A 16615-nucleotide genomic window follows, 5' to 3' on the forward strand; every position below is an offset into this window, starting at 1 on the left:
TCATGCGCTCTTGTTATCAGAGAACCGAGCCAGGGAAAAACCGAGCCTAGCCCACCTCTGGAACTGGTCTGCAGTTAGTTCGGTCCGGTTGTGTCTAGCTTCGTTCAGTTCAGTTTGTTTTCCATTTACGCACGATAGGTTATCTTAGTTACTGAGCTCGGACCGGTCTTGGCACGGTTTTTCAAGGGTAGTGTAAATGGGGCAATAGTAATTTGTACTGTGTTTTTGGCTCGTATTACTATTGAAAGGGGCATCTGTGCCCTAGCTCCCTTACTCACCCAAATAATGTTAATCAAATATCTTTATTTTTTTTCAAATTGTTTTTATTGAAGCAAATGATAGATAATCACAATAAGAAATACAGTTCACTTTTTTTGTGGATAAACGTATACTTATGCAGCTATAACTTCTAATATATACACACAAGTACAAATGTTGAAGTATTCTCCTTCTACATACAAACAACAAAAACAAACAAAAAAAAAGAACAATAAAAGGAGAGAAGAAAAAAACACCACATTCCCACCCTGTTTCAGCGCAACATGTTCAGCAGAAAAATGTTGATCAAATATCTAATATTGGCAAACTGTGAGATTGCTACAGGTTTAACAAACTTTATTACATAATTAGTTAGTGAGTTATCCCTGTTGGTTGTTTGAGTTGATTCTGCCTTACACTTCATGTTTTATAGCTGCTTTACATATATTCTTCCACCCTAAAAAGTCAGGTCAACCTCTTGTTACAGAATATGTATCTATTATTAATTTGGTTCAGACACTGGGATATCAGTAAATAGATTTATACTGATAAAGTACACATTAGAGAGTAAAAGTCACAGAAAATCATAGATTTGTTTCCTAAGAAACTTTACATTCACAAACATCTGCTAAACTGCTGCTGTTTTCCTACAATTATCACATTAATGTGGCATAAAATTTTTGTCCTCAACCATCACCTTATTCGGTTGTTCCTTCCCTGATCAGTTGCAAACATAGTTCGAGAAGAAATCTACTTTTCTTGCTAAGATCTTTTAGTGCTCCTCCATTTTTTTCCTGTTTTTTATAAGTGGCCACATTTTGGCATGAGTCCAAGGGCCGTTTTTTGTCTACAACAAAATTTACCTTTAATACTTCATCAGCCATTTATGGTTAGATTTATCAGAGGTATCAATATAAACCAGTTGGTTTAGTATCATATAAATATGTTTTCAAACACATTTATTGTTTCCTGCTCTAAATTTACTTTCCTTAATTTTTTGACCAAATTGCTTCGATGGGAAACATTTTCCAGAGCCCCAATTTTAGGATGTAGCCATAAGTGAACTGTTTACTGAAGAGTTTCTTTCCTGTTCTTATTAAAACACACAAATTTGACCTTTGAGAAGCGGCCAAGATAGCGAGCGTTCCTGGAAGTGGGACAGAAGAGGATGCTCTCCGGAACTTTCTGGGTGTTTCTTACGCCTCCCGTCCTCCTTCAACTGTCTTTAAAGAAGTAATTTGAAAAACATATTCAAGCCAAATCTGCTCATGACGGTACAAGCTATTTTTATCCAGATAAGCTGCACTCCCATGGAGTCATTTTGGTAATGCAAGTTTGTGTTTGGGGGAATTATAGTTGAGTATGCGTGAGTGATGGAGGGAGATACAGCAGGACGTTTTAAAACAATGGAGTCATGGCTTTGTTATGTGTTTATTTACACACAACCTGCATTTAGTCCTTGTTTCTCTCTCAGAATGTGTTTCCAACATCTTGATTCTATGAAGCTCTTTGGTCTTCACATACGGTTTGTTACCTTTCTTGGCTGAGGTGTAAATCTGTCAAAATTCACCATGGGACTAGCAAATCTCTTTTTTTAGCTTCCGTTCGGGTGTCCCTTATCTTCTTTGAAACCTGCAGAAGAATGTGACACTTTCTCCAAGGAGAACATTGACAATTTGGCAGAAGAGCCTGATAGACCTACATTTTTATTTAATACATATATCTTGTTATAATAATTTGTTTGTTCTAACCTTTTCAAATGATCTTATGAATTTCTGAACATTTCTCAAGGTTTTTCCTTTTTTAATTTGGCTACGTGTTGACTAATCTCTGTTAAGGGCATTTTCAGCTTTTTGTTTTCTACTTGTGCACAAAGCTCACAGCTCAGTTGGCATTTGTAATGTACAAAAATAATAAAAGCTGCCAAAGTCCAAACAAAAGCTTGTAGAAGAGTTGATTAGGACCACTTTAATAGACTGCAGGGAAAGTTTGGCTCCTCTGAATGAAAGTAGAAGTTTGTTTAAACTGAATCCTAGTAGTTCCATTTCATCATGCATGTCTCGTTGCTGCAGCTGTCTTTGCCTGCAGCCTCCTCTCCCTTTTTTCTTCTTTTTTTTTTTCTGGTGTTACTTGTTTCTTTTGCTGCGCCTTAATAAGTGTTTATTCAGCTTCCCCTTAGGAGCCATTCGAGTTTCATCTCATGCAGTTTTTTACAGACTGTTTAAATCCCAGTAGAAGCAATCAACACCAGCGGGAGTCGTAGTTGTTATTGTTGAATATCTTTTTATTTTTTTTGCCTGTTGAGGCAAAAAAATATGATTAAAATGAGGCAACCTCCTCTGTGGTTGTTTTTTTTTTATTATTATTAAAGAAAACAAAGGGGTAGTGTTTAGCCTAATGGGCTACAATTGCCAACAGGTGACTTTTGGGAGGCAGCAGGACGTTATTGTAGTTAGAGACGGTCTGTGCTTAGGCAACAAAAACAAAATCTGATAACTCAATGTTCTAGTGTTGCTGCCTTTATAATTCCAAGCAAACATCTCAGGGGTTTCCTTTACTCGACGTTTTCGGTGCGGTATCACAGCCTGTTCAGATCATAGATAAACAATAAAAGCTCAACAGTTCTCGGCCTCTTTCAAAGAATCAGCCAGAGACAGCTGAGCTCCAGAACCCGGGCTTAGTGACAAAGGCTCTCATAGGTTGACTGCCAAACTAAAAGAAAGGAAATCCCCCTCCTTGTGCTTTCAGCCTTTGATCCACGCAGCATTTTGTGCAGTCACTCCTGCCTCGGCTCTAGCCTCAGTCATGTGCTCTTGAATCAGCACGCCACCACATCCTTTCACCGTTTCTCTGCATCGTCGTCATTTCATGTGTACCTGCATGTAAAAGCCTGTTTTCTGGGGAGTGGAGGGACGTCTTGGTGTCTAACTTTGAATCCTGTGTGAGCCTAAATGTTAGCGACACTGAAAAGCTCCACTAATGTGACTAAAACATGAAATCCAAGTTGATGCTTGAGTGCTTTCTCACTTTAGTACCGGATGAAGAATTTATCTTCTAAATGCTGTTGCCTTACTATCCCTAAATCCAAAGTTAGTTAGAGAATTTTATAAATCTAATCTGAGCTTTTTCTTTTAGAATGAGAGACTATTTTAAGCTCTAAAATTATCCAGCAACTGTAGCCTGAAATCTAGGAACATGTCATCCGTTTCTCTGGAGTTTATTGCCAGACTTTTTAAATCCTGCCATCTAGTGGTGATATCACCTAACAGAAAAAAAACTGCTACTTTCCATATTATTGCAAAAAACGAAGGTTCATTTTATTATGTGTCATTTTAGACCAACAAGGAACAGTTTAACTCCTCTCTGGTTTTTCTAGTTCCCAGGTGGAAGGTGATGTGAAGGAGGAGATCCTCCAGCCCCCTGAGGCTCATCCTGTCCCCCCTATTCTCACCCCCTCTCCCCCATCGGCCTTCCCCACTGTCACCAACGTGCGACAGGACAACGACCGCTACCATCCCAAACCAGTCATCCACGTCCTGGATACGACCCAACGCGGCCTAAAAGAGGTATGTTGGGAAAGTGAAATGTACTGGAAGCACTGCTATTTATGACTGATATTTAATTTCTACATGCGAAAACCCATCAATGGTAACAAAGAACATAGAAATGCTTTTTGGTTTAATTGGGTCTTTTGATAACTTTATGGTAATTGAATGGTGGGTTTTCTCCTTTCCCACCTCAATGCAATAACCAAATGTCTACTGAGACGTAGTTTAAGAAAGTAAATGAGGAAAATCTATTATGTGTGGATTATATAAATTAGAGAAGTCTGGTAGGAAAACAAAGAAACATTTAAGGTCATTGTAAAGACCTGTGTGTATAAAAAAAACATGTTTTTCTTCTTTGGACTGGTAGCAGTTGTCTCGCTGTGAAGTTGGATTCGGATTTTAGTAATTATTAATCCACCAAATATTGATATTGGGAACCAATAATTCTCAAAAAGCAAAATTATAATAAACACAGGTGAAAGTTTTGCAGGGAGGCGTGGAATATTTGTTTTCCAGTCTGTCTTCATTATCTAATGATCCACTGTATGGTCCCCATACAGGGAGGGGACCAGAACATCTCGCCTGTTCAACCAGACCAACAATTCCCCCTAACCACCCCCCTTTCAGAGGCATAGACCAGTATTAGGTATTGCACCGAAACGACTCCCCATTCCTCAAGCCGGGAATAAACTGCGATATTTTAAATCGCTGTATGCAGCTACAGCTCAAACTGTATGATGAAACTGCAGGGTGTAAAAGTTCACAGCTCACAATGTTTGTTCTCACACTGTGCGGTCCGACGCTCTAATGCGACCTTACGACGGCCGACTGAATTTCAAACATGTTTGATTTTGTCCCGACCTTACGATTCCTGATCGGAGGTGGTTGTTAGAGGCTAATCGCTCCTCGTTACCCCCGTATACTACATGACGCACGATCAGGCAGAAAGTCGGCCCAGTCAAAAAATTCTCGCATTACTGGTGAATCGCCCCAAAAAGGACAAGAAATCGCACAGTCTACGCCCAGCTTAAGGGGCTGACTTGTTCGTCCGGTTTGATTTGCATGTTTTCTAAGCCAAAACTAGGCCTGGTTTTGATCCACTCTATAAAGCCTCAAACTCAATGCTATTTCTGACATTTTGAATTGAAAAGCATCCTTGATGTGACACAAAATGTCTCTAAATCTGAAAACAAAGACCAGTGGATTTAAAAAAAAAACTTTCTTGTAAATCTAATAGTTCATCCATGAGTCTGTCCACGATCCTATCATTTATTCGCTTCTCGTTTTCAACTTTTTCCAGATTGCATGTTTAATTTCAGACCGCTGTAGATCTAAACATACTTCATAGTTTGTGTCTGTATTAAAGTTTGACCCCTGAGTGGAAATGTGTCTTAAAGTTGAGAATTTCTGACTTAGAAATGTTTAAGAACCATATTTAGTTGTTTTTTTTTTCTGCCAGAATAAAACGTAATTCAACCAGATTTATGTATAGCACCAGATTAACCAGACAGTCGACAAAATGTTATGAGCATAAACTGATGCTTAAGGATATTGACTTTTTAATATGTCTGTTGTATTTTTAGCATTAATCTCATCTTGTTTTAACTCTTTGTGCTCTATATATCAGAATTTCCCTGAAGGAGTAATCCCAAGGGATAAATAAAGTTGAGTCTAATACATCTTTTAAATGGATCTAACAGACTTCCCATAATCTGAGTAGCATATTTTATTTGGTCATAGAATTAGAGTGATTTTCTGACTTGTTGGACTGTTGCATATGTGATTCAGTTCAGGGTTGCTTCATCTTATTTAAAATAAAAAATAATCTAATATCGTTATTGTTTGACATGGTTCATTTATCTCTGATTGCAGAATGAAGGTGGGAACAAGCAGCAGAACCAGTCTGAATCCGGTCCTCCCAAACAAGCCAACCCCTCAGAGCCCAGAGATCTAAATGTACAGAGCCAAAATCAGCAGACCCAGGTCTCACACCTCGATCTCAACGACAACTACAACAAATCCTCCTCAGCGTCGACAAAGCCGGAGTCGGGCCAGACTCAGACACCCTCCTCGCCCCTCTCCCCGTCAGCTGAATGTTGTGGCGCCCCTCGGATTGAGAGGAAGCTCAGTATAGAGATTAAAAAGGTTCCGTTGCAGGAAGGGCCTCGCAGCTTCGACACGTCGTCCTCCGTAGGAGCCAACAATTCAACCAACAGTAGCTCCGCGCTACAGAGAGGCCATGCCTTCAAAGCTCGGTCCGGTCAAACCCTGCTGACGTCGAGCTCCTCGCTGTCGGAGGACTCCGGCACGGAGGGGGGAGCAGGGGGATGTGAGGAGGGTCACTGCGACGGGAGCGTCCTAACCAGACCAAACCACCTACCTGTAACAAGCGAAAGCAAGGAGAAGACAGAAGAAGTGAAAAGTGGCCACGCAGCGTGGAACAGCCCTGAGAAAACCTTCCCCAAGACCACCTCCTCCTCTTCATCCTCAGACAGAGTCGCCCCATCCTCCTCCTCCTCCTCCCACATATCCTCCTCTTCGTCATCCTCCTCCTCCACCCCCGTCAGGACTGCCCTTAGCTTCACCAACCCCCTTCACTCTGATAACTCGGACGAGGAGGGGAACGAGGAGATGGCTGAGTTGAAGGAGGGTTATCATAAAAACGTCTCCACGGCGTCGGCCACGGTGACCTCCTCACCTCACCTTGAAACACAGCAGTCGATCAGAAAGGTGCTGCCCATGTCTATCGCAGGACAGACCACCCCATCGCCCTCTGGAAGCCCAACAAGTACGTCTTAAAGCCGCTTTGATCGCTCTTCTGATTGATTTATTACACCTGCCCAGCCTGTCACACTGTGACACCATAGACAGACCCTCCTTTGACCTTTTCACACCAGTGCATATACGTGAAAGGAAAATTATACAGCCTCTATTTTTGCTTTATGCAGTTTCAAACAGACACTTGACTTTAATCATCTTCACATAAACTCTAAAAGATTTTTTTAGCAAGTAGGTCAGAGAGCTTTTTCCATCTAAACAGATTTTTTCATTAAATTACAAAAAATGACCTGTTGAAAGCATTTAATAATAAAAGCTATGTATAATTTTCCTTTCACTTCAAAAATATGCACAATTTTCTAATGATCCGGCTCCTAAAATCCCCTAAAATGAAACCTACTGAGGGCACTGTGAGCCTCAGGTGGGAGGGGAAGGTGTGCAGCCAGGTGTCTTGTTTAAAAGCATGACTTTATTTACTAATTAGTTTGGTTTGCTAAGAATGCTGCAAGCATTCGCAGCCAAACTTCTACCCCTCTTCTACCCTCTCTGTGTTTGGATCAGCGAATGGATCGGCGACGTTGCGTGAGCTGTGTGTGCATGTTGGACGGCAAAGGATCAACACTGCATGTTTCTGATCAGTGCCACTTTAGTGCACGGTGGGGCCTAGCAGAGCGGAGTGGGGTCGGACCCTTTGCTTGAGTGCGACTATAGGGTGTGGTTTACATTTTTCGGTGGTTTGAAGGCTGAAAATCCTCCTGATCTTTAGTTGATTCTCTAGAGTTTTAAGAATCTGGTTTATGTTTTGGCCTGCTTCGCTTTCTGGCACTCATTTCAGCGTGGCAGTTTTATTTACCCCTGGCTAACGGCTGCTGTTTGATTGTTGATAGCTGCTTGTTAATTGGGCGCAAACTGCTGCATTGTGGTGGTTGGACAGCTTAGGGTTGCTGGTGGCTGCTTGATTTGTTGGCTGTTTTGGGAATGATGCACTGAACCCTTGTGAGGAGCACAATGCACACGGTGCCGAGGTTTGCTGTTTATTGTTGGCACAACATGACTGTTACTGAAGGGCTAACTAGTTTAAAACAGGGAGGCTCTGTTCAGACACTAATGTCCTATCCAAAAGGACCAGTAGAGGTTATTGTTTTAAAAAAATGAAAAAGTATTCTTATAAATTCTGGTCATTTTTGGCACATTTTTGCCAAAATTTTCTTTATAAATTCAAATAGGAGTTTCAAAGCACCTACTATTATAGATCAAAATGCTTGCAAATCTTATTTTTAATAATTTTTTTTATATTCACCTGCTGATCATAGACTCCAGACTAATTTTAAATAAAAAAGTTGACGATAAATCCAGCGTGATGCAAAGAAATAAAAGAAATAAAGAAATAAAAGACGTCATTACACTATTAGATGATAAAATAGCAACAGGAAATCAATGTTATGTATTTTAATGTTAATTAAAATAAATAAAAAATGTTCGTTTTCTTAAAGTGAACTGGAAAGGAAAAAATATTTTACATTTTTTGTAGTTATTGTAAAACAATCTTGTCATAACAAACATTTGCTCAATTTTGAATGAGAATAAAACAAATTTTTATAACTGCAGTATGATTAAAGATGGTTAACAAAAATCAAAAAGACAATCAGAAACTAACCTGAGGTATAATGTCGACAACTGAAGATATTTATCTAAATTTTATGTAGAATAGTTTAACCTTTTTTAGGCAGCAGGTTCTTTAAAATGTATTATCTGTGTCAGCAAAAACAAAAAAAAAATGAATTAAACATCCTTCATCTGAAAAAGCCGACTTATGCTGCAGTACATTAGACTAAGTTGCCAAATGGAGACAAATATATATAAGAAGCTCATTTCAGAATTATTGCAGCACACTATTTAAAACTCATTTAAAGCAGGAATAAATATGGAGTCAAATAATCCAGAACGCATTTATATGAAAAAAAAACAATATTAAACACACTTTAGATTTACATTAGGTTTGAAAATTACAATTGTGAGCTGCTGTCATTTAAGCCTCAAACTCAACTAAATCTTGTAGATTTGTTTTGAAATAATGATACAGGTGAAGAAAGAGTTCCTCCCTACACTTTAAAATTTGGGATTCTTTAAACTAATCTTAATGGATTTGTTTTGATATGAATTAGATGCAAAATAAGATCAGGTTCTAAATCACAACACTTTCACTTCTTCTCCTTCTGTTGTCAGCCAGTTGTTAACCTCTCGTTTGCCCTCTGACCTCTTAACCCAGACTGCTGGGACAGCGACGACTCCCCTCCCCCCCTCCCTGAGAGAACCCCTGAGTCCTTCATACTGGCCACAGGTGCGTTTGCATTGGTCCCCCCTCTTCAGGTGGGCCTCCAGTGACGTAACTCAACTGGGTTGCCTCCATGCTATCGGCCATCCTCTCCTTGAAGGTGGATGAATCTGTGAGGCTGAATTACAAAGATGTGTTTAATAAATATCCAAGTGGTTGTAGGTGTCCTGAGGTTATTGTCAAGCTGTTAATGTGATTGAGACCCATCAGCTATTGTTGTTTGATTTGATGTTCTCCTTTTCTGATGCTCAACCATCTGAACGTATGTTCAAATAATCCTCCATGCTGGAGCACATGGTGCAAGAATAGTGTTGCTTCTCCTGGAGGTGTTAGCGACATTGCATCACTAGAGGGCGCTGTAGACCACAACTCCATATCAACATGCTTGGAAAAACCTTTTCACATATTTTCATCATTATCCTTAAAAAGTGAGCTCATATTTTACTTGGGTTTTTATGTGATTGTACAAAAAAACTGAACATTATCAGGAAGTGGAAGGAAAAGGAAATTTTATTTTTCTCTCTCAAACACAAATCTCAAGATGTTGCATTAATGTGTCTCTTCACTTTCTTAACCCACTGTTTGCTAAAATCAGAGTATATACGTCATCATGAAGACTGAAAATCAAATAGTTTCATTTAATTCAAGTCTTGTAAGTTTAGATGTGGTTTCTCCTGTTAGACTTCAAAAAAATGATTTTTATCTTGTTAACATCCATAAAGCCTCATTTGCCCAATAAAAAAAACCCTGTGAGTTAATATAGTTAACCTCCCTTTAGGGTCTATAAAGTGTTTTAAATTGAATTGACTTTAAAAACCTGAACATTTGATTAATGCAAATTCCCTATTAGAAGAATTTTGTTATTGGGCTCTGGTCCCTCAGATTGGGTTTTTTTCAATGGGACATGGGCTCCTAGTTCAGCTGCATCAGCACAGTATTTTTTTCATTTACAGACACAGTAAAAACAGCAGACTTGGAGATTTGATCTGCCACTCCCTGTTCCCTGCTGGAGAAAAGGAATCCCACAGCATAATGTGTGTTATGTGTAGGGTAAAAAGGGGCAAAATGGAATATTTTCAGTTTTTTTGTGAAAAAGCCACATCTGTTTCCTTCCATTTTAATATATTGATTGACCTTCTGTTGGTCTAGCACATAAAATCCCAATAAATATGTTGAAACGAGTGATTAAAATGGGGAAAAAATGTGAAAACAATGTTTATCTTTTTTTTTATGACCGGACGAAAAGCAAAGAATATCAGACCTTAGAAACGTTTTGGGATGAACTTTTAGGTTTCCTCTTTCTGTAGCTGGTAAAATGCGACTCTTAAAGCAGTGTGAGTGGCATGAGTGTGACTGGATGAACTCCTTTGTCTCTTAATGTTCTATGTCTTATTTTTCAGTGTTGTTTGTAACTGTTTGTCTTTCGCTCACTCAGATCCTTTGGAAGTGAGAACATCAGCCTCAGCTGAATGGAGCTGCTCACAGAAAGGTACAGACACTTTTGTCGGCTTCAACTCTCTTTCTGTTGTTTTTAATGGTTTGTTTGGTTTCTTTTGGTTTTCCGTCTCAGTGTATACAGAAACAATAACCTCAGTTTATTTAGTCTCAAATTCATCTTCACAGTTGTGCTAAATAGAGATGGAGCTAGATCTCCAAAGCTTTTTTGAATTAGCCAGTGTGGGCTAACGGTGACAACAGTAAATGCGAGCAGCTGTTTGGGAAAGACGGCAAGTAAAACCAATAAAGGAGAGGGAGAGATAAAACAACTCAGCAGAGAGGTGCAATAAAAATGAGAGCTGTGAAGATTGCTTAAGGATTGTTAGGGCTAATTTACTGCTTTGGTGGCTCAGGTTCAGCTCTGCAGCTTCATCTAAAGGGAATCACTGCTCACTGATGTGTTTTTACTGAGTGCAAACTTAATATTTTTTGAGCTCCCACTTGGTCCACACCACAGGGTTAGTATCAGCTGATTAAACTGATATATACTTAATTAAATCTCATCTCCTCCTATGTGACAAAACAAGAGATACACTGGTCTAATATTAAGGTTCTATAGTACTTTAAGGTTATATCATACCTCTTATTTTAAAAGGCCTATTGTATTTCCATCAAACAAAGATTTCTACTTACAAGTGAAGTTGGCATCAAATTAACAAATGGCTAAAAAGGCCTAATTATACTTGCATTTAAACAGAAACACCCATATCTTTAACTTTGCCTCTAAGGACATACCTGAGCTAACCATTAGAGCTACAGCTAACTCATTGTAGTGTTTTAATTTAAAGAGAAGCTAACAATAGTCTTTCTTCTGTTTGATTTGACCTGCTAAAAAAAGCTATTTTAACATTTTTCTGGGAATTCTCTGTAATTTTTGCTGAAGAAATATCTGGAAAAAGTTGTTACTTGTTTCATAAACTTAGGATTTTCCGTGGAATGTCAGAATAATTTACGTTTAGTGTTATAGTAGCTTTCTACACGCATTTCTCTGATGCAGAGCGAGTCATAAAGAATCGAACAAGAACGAGAAAAATGTTGTGGAAGTTGAGCATTGACCAGAGCTCTTATTAGATACTACCTTTCTAAACAGACTACATTCATACAAGCATTAAGATTTCCAGTACTAATATCTACTGTTTTCATCCAGATCTATTGTGAGATACCTCCAACTACTTTGGATTTGTAGGTTTTAATGATTGTCTGTTTTTCTGTGTTCAGATGTCTCTGATTGTGCCAAGACATCACCAGTGGTATCTGCATCAGATGGCAGCACAGCAGGAGTTAGCCAAGTAGACCTGGGTGGGTAAGTTTGCTTTTTCTTCAAATACCTCTATAGAAAATATTACATCTACTGTAATTCCTCTCAGAACTTCAATCCCAATCGTCCTGGGGAGTATTTTCTTTTGCAGCTAATGGGAGGAATTCTTGGAAGAAAAAACTGTTGCAGCAGAAAGAGACTTCAGATGCAAATGTTATTTAGCTCAAGTATATGAGTGCTTTTAAATAGCGTAGTCATATTTTATACCTAAATCAGATGAAGAATGTACAAACCTGGAAGGTTTTTTTCAGAAGCTGATTGGAGCCATTTGCGTTAAAGAATTGGCATTTCTTAGAGAATCATCCGAAAAAGATTAGCATCATGTAACCTTTGCATTGTGTTTGATTTGCACAACTATTTGTTGGTCTGCCTGACAACATTTTAGTAAAATTGTTGTCAACTGTGGTTTGAATATGACAAAAGATAAAGTTTGAACACATTTGCAGGACACTAGTCAAAAGGAAAAGGAATAGCTGCACATTTGCTGAGAATGTTGCTGACAGGTGTATTTTTGATGTGGCGTTGCTTTTGCTGGAAGGAAGTCTAGCTTTGGCCCGCATGTGCAGCATAGTTGGCATTAAGACCAGGCAGAATGTTGGGGAAATTTCTGGATGCTATTTATTCTGTCCAAAAACAAAAAGCAAACCCAGCTAAGAACATCTCTTGTTTCAGGATTCGGTAACCGCTGCATTCAGCCCAAAGGCCCCCGAGAACCCCCTGTGGAGTGGACATGATGGAACGACCCATCCACCATCAGCGTCTTTCCTTATCGGGACACGACTCCTGACTGGTTGGCCCAAAACACAGACTGGCACACAGGAAAAGAAAACAACAAAGCTGGCATAGAGACTTAAAATCCAGAGATTATCCTCCTCACAATGTTGACTTGGCTGCTGTAGATGCTGACCTGGGACCTCTCTTAGTTAATGGAGGGGGGGGTCTCCTCTCCTCTTTGACACTTAAAGTAAACTTTTCCTTTTTTTGTTTTATTTTACACTAAATGAAGCATGATCCAGAGTGACTCTTAAAATAGTTTCAAGCCAAATGAGAGGAAAGTGACTTCTAAAGGAAAAGCTAGAGTTGGGAAGCAGATTCCTGTCCCAGAGGTGGTTTTGCCTCCCGCTGAGCGAACAATCTTCAAAGCGAACTTAGATAATCTCGTACTCATGATGCAACCTTTTCAGTTGGGTATGCGGAGGTTGCCTGGGTATTTTCTCTCACTTCTTTTGTATTTTTGTCCCTCAAAGTTTCTTCTTCTTGCTGGTGCTACTTTATGAATTTTCAGGATAGATACCAGAGCGTTGTAGGCGAGGGTTACCATCGTCCAGTGATTCTTCAACTCTTATGGTTTTTATATTTGGTTGTTCTTTCTTCCATTTGTTTGAGGTCATATGCAAACAGGATTCGTTGATTATCATGTTGAAAAATCTCAACTTTTGATTTAGTCCTAAAATATAACTTGAAGTCACTGATATGTGAATATTTCCTTCCTTTGCTTAAAGATTTCCTTTACCACAACTACAAATCACTGATTGGACTGACAGCTCATTCTAAATATGCAGCTAATTACAGGCTGGTAAGAATGTAGCTTTGGGTCAGCTAGACTTGATAGGAAGTTTATGAAAGTTTTGCTCAAGACAGCAGAAAATTCAACACAGGCTATTTGTAAAATGAAAAGATTATTTATTTATTAAAAATCAGGAATATTTTTTTTGTCTGATCACATTAGAGATAAATTTTCAAACTCTTCAGCAAACAACTCAGACTCTTAAGCATCGGGACCATGAGAGAATGAAACCCATCTTGGTCCATCTTCACTTCTCCTCCCCTTTAGTCTTTAAACTCTTTTTGCCACCCCTGGTAAAGATGTCAAAAGCCTTTATTTAAATGAATTTCTTATTGCGGTAGCATAATCCTAGAGGGAAATCAGATTTTTATTTTAATCTGTCTGTTATTAATTAATATTAAGAGAGAAATTCCTAATTTCCTCACAGCCTATTAAGCCCACAGCATCACAGATCCAGCACCGTACTTAATTGTATGCATAAAATGCTTTTCACCATCTTAATTCTTTTAAACTAAACCCAGCTGGATTGTAATCCTGTCTGGCCAAAATGCACGGCTCCTTTTTAGCAGTCAATAGATACTTTTAAATAATAAGAATTATTAGATATCATTCTGGAAAATTAATAAGTCGCTTGAGAGGTTATCAACAAAAGAACCACCTGTTATTTATTTTTTGAAACACATTCATATGTTTATTTTTTTCTTCCCAAATTTCTCTGTAAGAGATTATGTTCACACCAATAAAGATGAATAATTCCAGTATTATTATCATTATTTGATTTTTTTTCCCTCCCACGTCTTTGTCAGGGGTGGCCAAAGCTCTGACCAAAACTCTGTATATGTGTTTCTATTTTTCCAACCCTTCCAGTTACTAAAGATGTCCTCACAGCCTCTCACAGTCAACATCTCAGTGTTTCAGGATCTGAAAATTACATATGAAACATTTGAAAGTGGGTTTTGACAGAAGTATTAGCCCTTCAGCTGCGCCACCCGACACAAACACACGCCTCTCCACACCAGAAGCAGCTGTAAAGACCAAGGATTACTGCTTTGAATTACATCTCCATCCTTTGCAGCAGTGACTACACAGTATATGCATAGTTTTTTTTTTATATATATAAAAAGCTGCACAGTGCAGTTAAGGTATATAATGTTCCAAGTTCATTTGCTATGATTTTACTGTTTGTATTAACAGAAGATGTAAGAAAGTCAGTGCATGATGATGATGTTGATTCCTCTCCATAAATAATGTAAATTATTCAGCTATATTTTTTTTCTCTTCCTTATTGCAAACTTTTTCACAGTTTGGAATTTATGGTTTTCAAACTTAATGGTTAGTAAATGTTTTAATTAGTAGGCAGAGCAGAAAGCACAGCCTGCCTCCTGGACCCTGAATGATGACTACAATGGGCTCTAAATGAGATTGTATTATTAATAATATTAATGATGGAAATGCTATTCTATCATTGTTTTTGTAAATGATAATTTGAAAGTTATTTTTGTACACACATGTTGTTTATGTCCACCACGCCCCACGTGCTAAACTCCGCCTTTCTATCTTATAAAATCACGTTTTTCACTTGTTTTGTGCCCTAACATTGTTTTGTCCTTAGGTTTCCTTAAGTTTGTGTTGTTTTTTTTTTTCCTTAAAGCTATGATACTTTACTGATCGCTTCAGTTAAGCATATCTGAGCAGTTTAAAGTTGCAAAACAACAGGAGAGACTATTTGACTGTACATTTGACTCAATTTTCTGTTCATCTCTCCACTCATTCAAACTCAGAAAGGAGCCCACCTGTGCCTTTAAGAGAGACCCCTCCCCTCCTCTCCAACCTCTCATCCAATCATCATTAGACTAAAGTGTGAGTTGATTGGCTGCCTCCTCCTCCTGCTCCACCATAACAGAAAAACACCCTCCAAATGTTTGTATGATGCAGAAATCAATCAGTAAAGATGAACCTAAAGTCGCACTTCGTCCTGTTTTTTGTTTCTTTATTCTTGCTGCTGAGATGACTTTGTCGGGTGGATAATTGAACAAGCATGAATGGATATAATTTTAAAATGCAGACAAGATGAGATAATAGCCCAGATTTATGAAGCTATAACCCTGCTTTAGAAGTTGGAATATGATGGCTTATTAATGAATTATAAATGAATCTAATGAGCGTTTAGAATAAGATGAATGGTTTAAGTTGAGACACCATGAATAGGCCAGTGTTTCTATGCAGGCTTCAAAAAATATACTTTTTTTTTTTTTTTTTTAGAACTAAGTCTAGAAAAGTAAAACAAGCCTGTAGACAAAGTGTTTCCTTTTAGGTTCTACAGTAAAAGGAAAAAATTTTCTGAATATTCCTTTATATAAAAATAATCAATTTCTTTTAACTTTCCTTTTGTTTAATCTATCCAGGGACTGATATGAGTGTCTAGTAATTATAACCTTCCATATATTCAGTCATACATGAAATACAAACAAATGTATGATGTCTAATTGCTTCTAACTGCATTTTAATATATGCAAAAATTATTCCAACAGCTACTAAGCATTCTGCAACATAATTAGTTTAAAACCATCAATTTCATGCATTATTTTAAAACTGTGTGTTCAACAAATAATATCAAAAGACTTCTCTGTTTTTTCTGATGCATATTGTGCAGAATATTACAGGATTTTATCCTGATCTTCATAAAGTGACATAAGTATAATAGGCTGACATTAGCTGGTCAATTAGTAGGACTATCTGAGCCGTGCAGCTTTCCAGACACTCTGCCGTATCTTAATAACTTGTCTTTAAACTGTTTTAAAGTTATGGTTGGCGCTTGTTTTCTCTCCATATTGTGATTGTGTGTGGGGAGGAATTTATTTTGGAAATTATTTTCTGTAAAAGATTAAAGCATAAAATGCCCACTGATTAACATAATATATGGATTTAAAAACAAATAAATGGTCATTTAACTTGGTGTGGTTCAGATGCGTTACAGACCAATATCTATTTGCACAAAAAGTAAAAGGTATATCCTAATTGTTCTTATTTTTTTGGGGATGGAAATAATTAAAGTTTGTCCAGTTGATTAAATAACAAGGTATTTAGAATTTTATTTTTTTTATCTTAAAAATATTAAATTAAAAATACTAATGTCAACACAAATGCCTGTCACTAATGTGACAATTGCTAAAGGCATAATGCGCACCTTAAAAAATTAACATTTGGTGTTTCCTTCTCTCACCTCAAAATACACATCAGGCAAAGACTTGTGATGTAATTATTTTCTGGCACTCACATGCTGTCTATTTGGATTAATTACACAGCAATAAACG

The 16615-nt window shown here is 37.9% G+C and overlaps 1 protein-coding gene across 4 annotated transcripts in view; it reads left to right on the forward strand.

Annotated features, from left to right (window-relative positions):
• The window catches only part of ptpn12 (protein tyrosine phosphatase, non-receptor type 12), a 52005-nt gene extending 36474 nt beyond the window's left edge, over positions 1-15531 (forward strand). The window contains exons 13-18 of one of the 4 annotated variants that reach the window (XM_015390332.1): positions 3635-3824; positions 5679-6594; positions 8854-8925; positions 10355-10408; positions 11635-11719; positions 12407-15531. In XM_015390332.1, the coding sequence (XP_015245818.1) occupies positions 3635-3824; positions 5679-6594; positions 8854-8925; positions 10355-10408; positions 11635-11719; positions 12407-12416 (1327 nt within the window). In that variant the 3' untranslated portion in view covers positions 12417-15531. The remainder of the gene's footprint in view (positions 1-3634; positions 3825-5678; positions 6595-8853; positions 8926-10354; positions 10409-11634; positions 11720-12406) is intronic. The other 3 variants (XM_015390331.1, XM_015390333.1, XM_015390334.1) reach the window with 3 other exon arrangements.
• The last annotated feature ends 1084 nt before the right edge of the window (positions 15532-16615 follow it).

Source organism: Cyprinodon variegatus, unplaced genomic scaffold, assembly GCF_000732505.1.
Source record: "Cyprinodon variegatus isolate N-32 unplaced genomic scaffold, C_variegatus-1.0 Scaffold493, whole genome shotgun sequence".
Classification (NCBI taxonomy): Eukaryota; Metazoa; Chordata; class Actinopteri; order Cyprinodontiformes; family Cyprinodontidae; genus Cyprinodon; species Cyprinodon variegatus.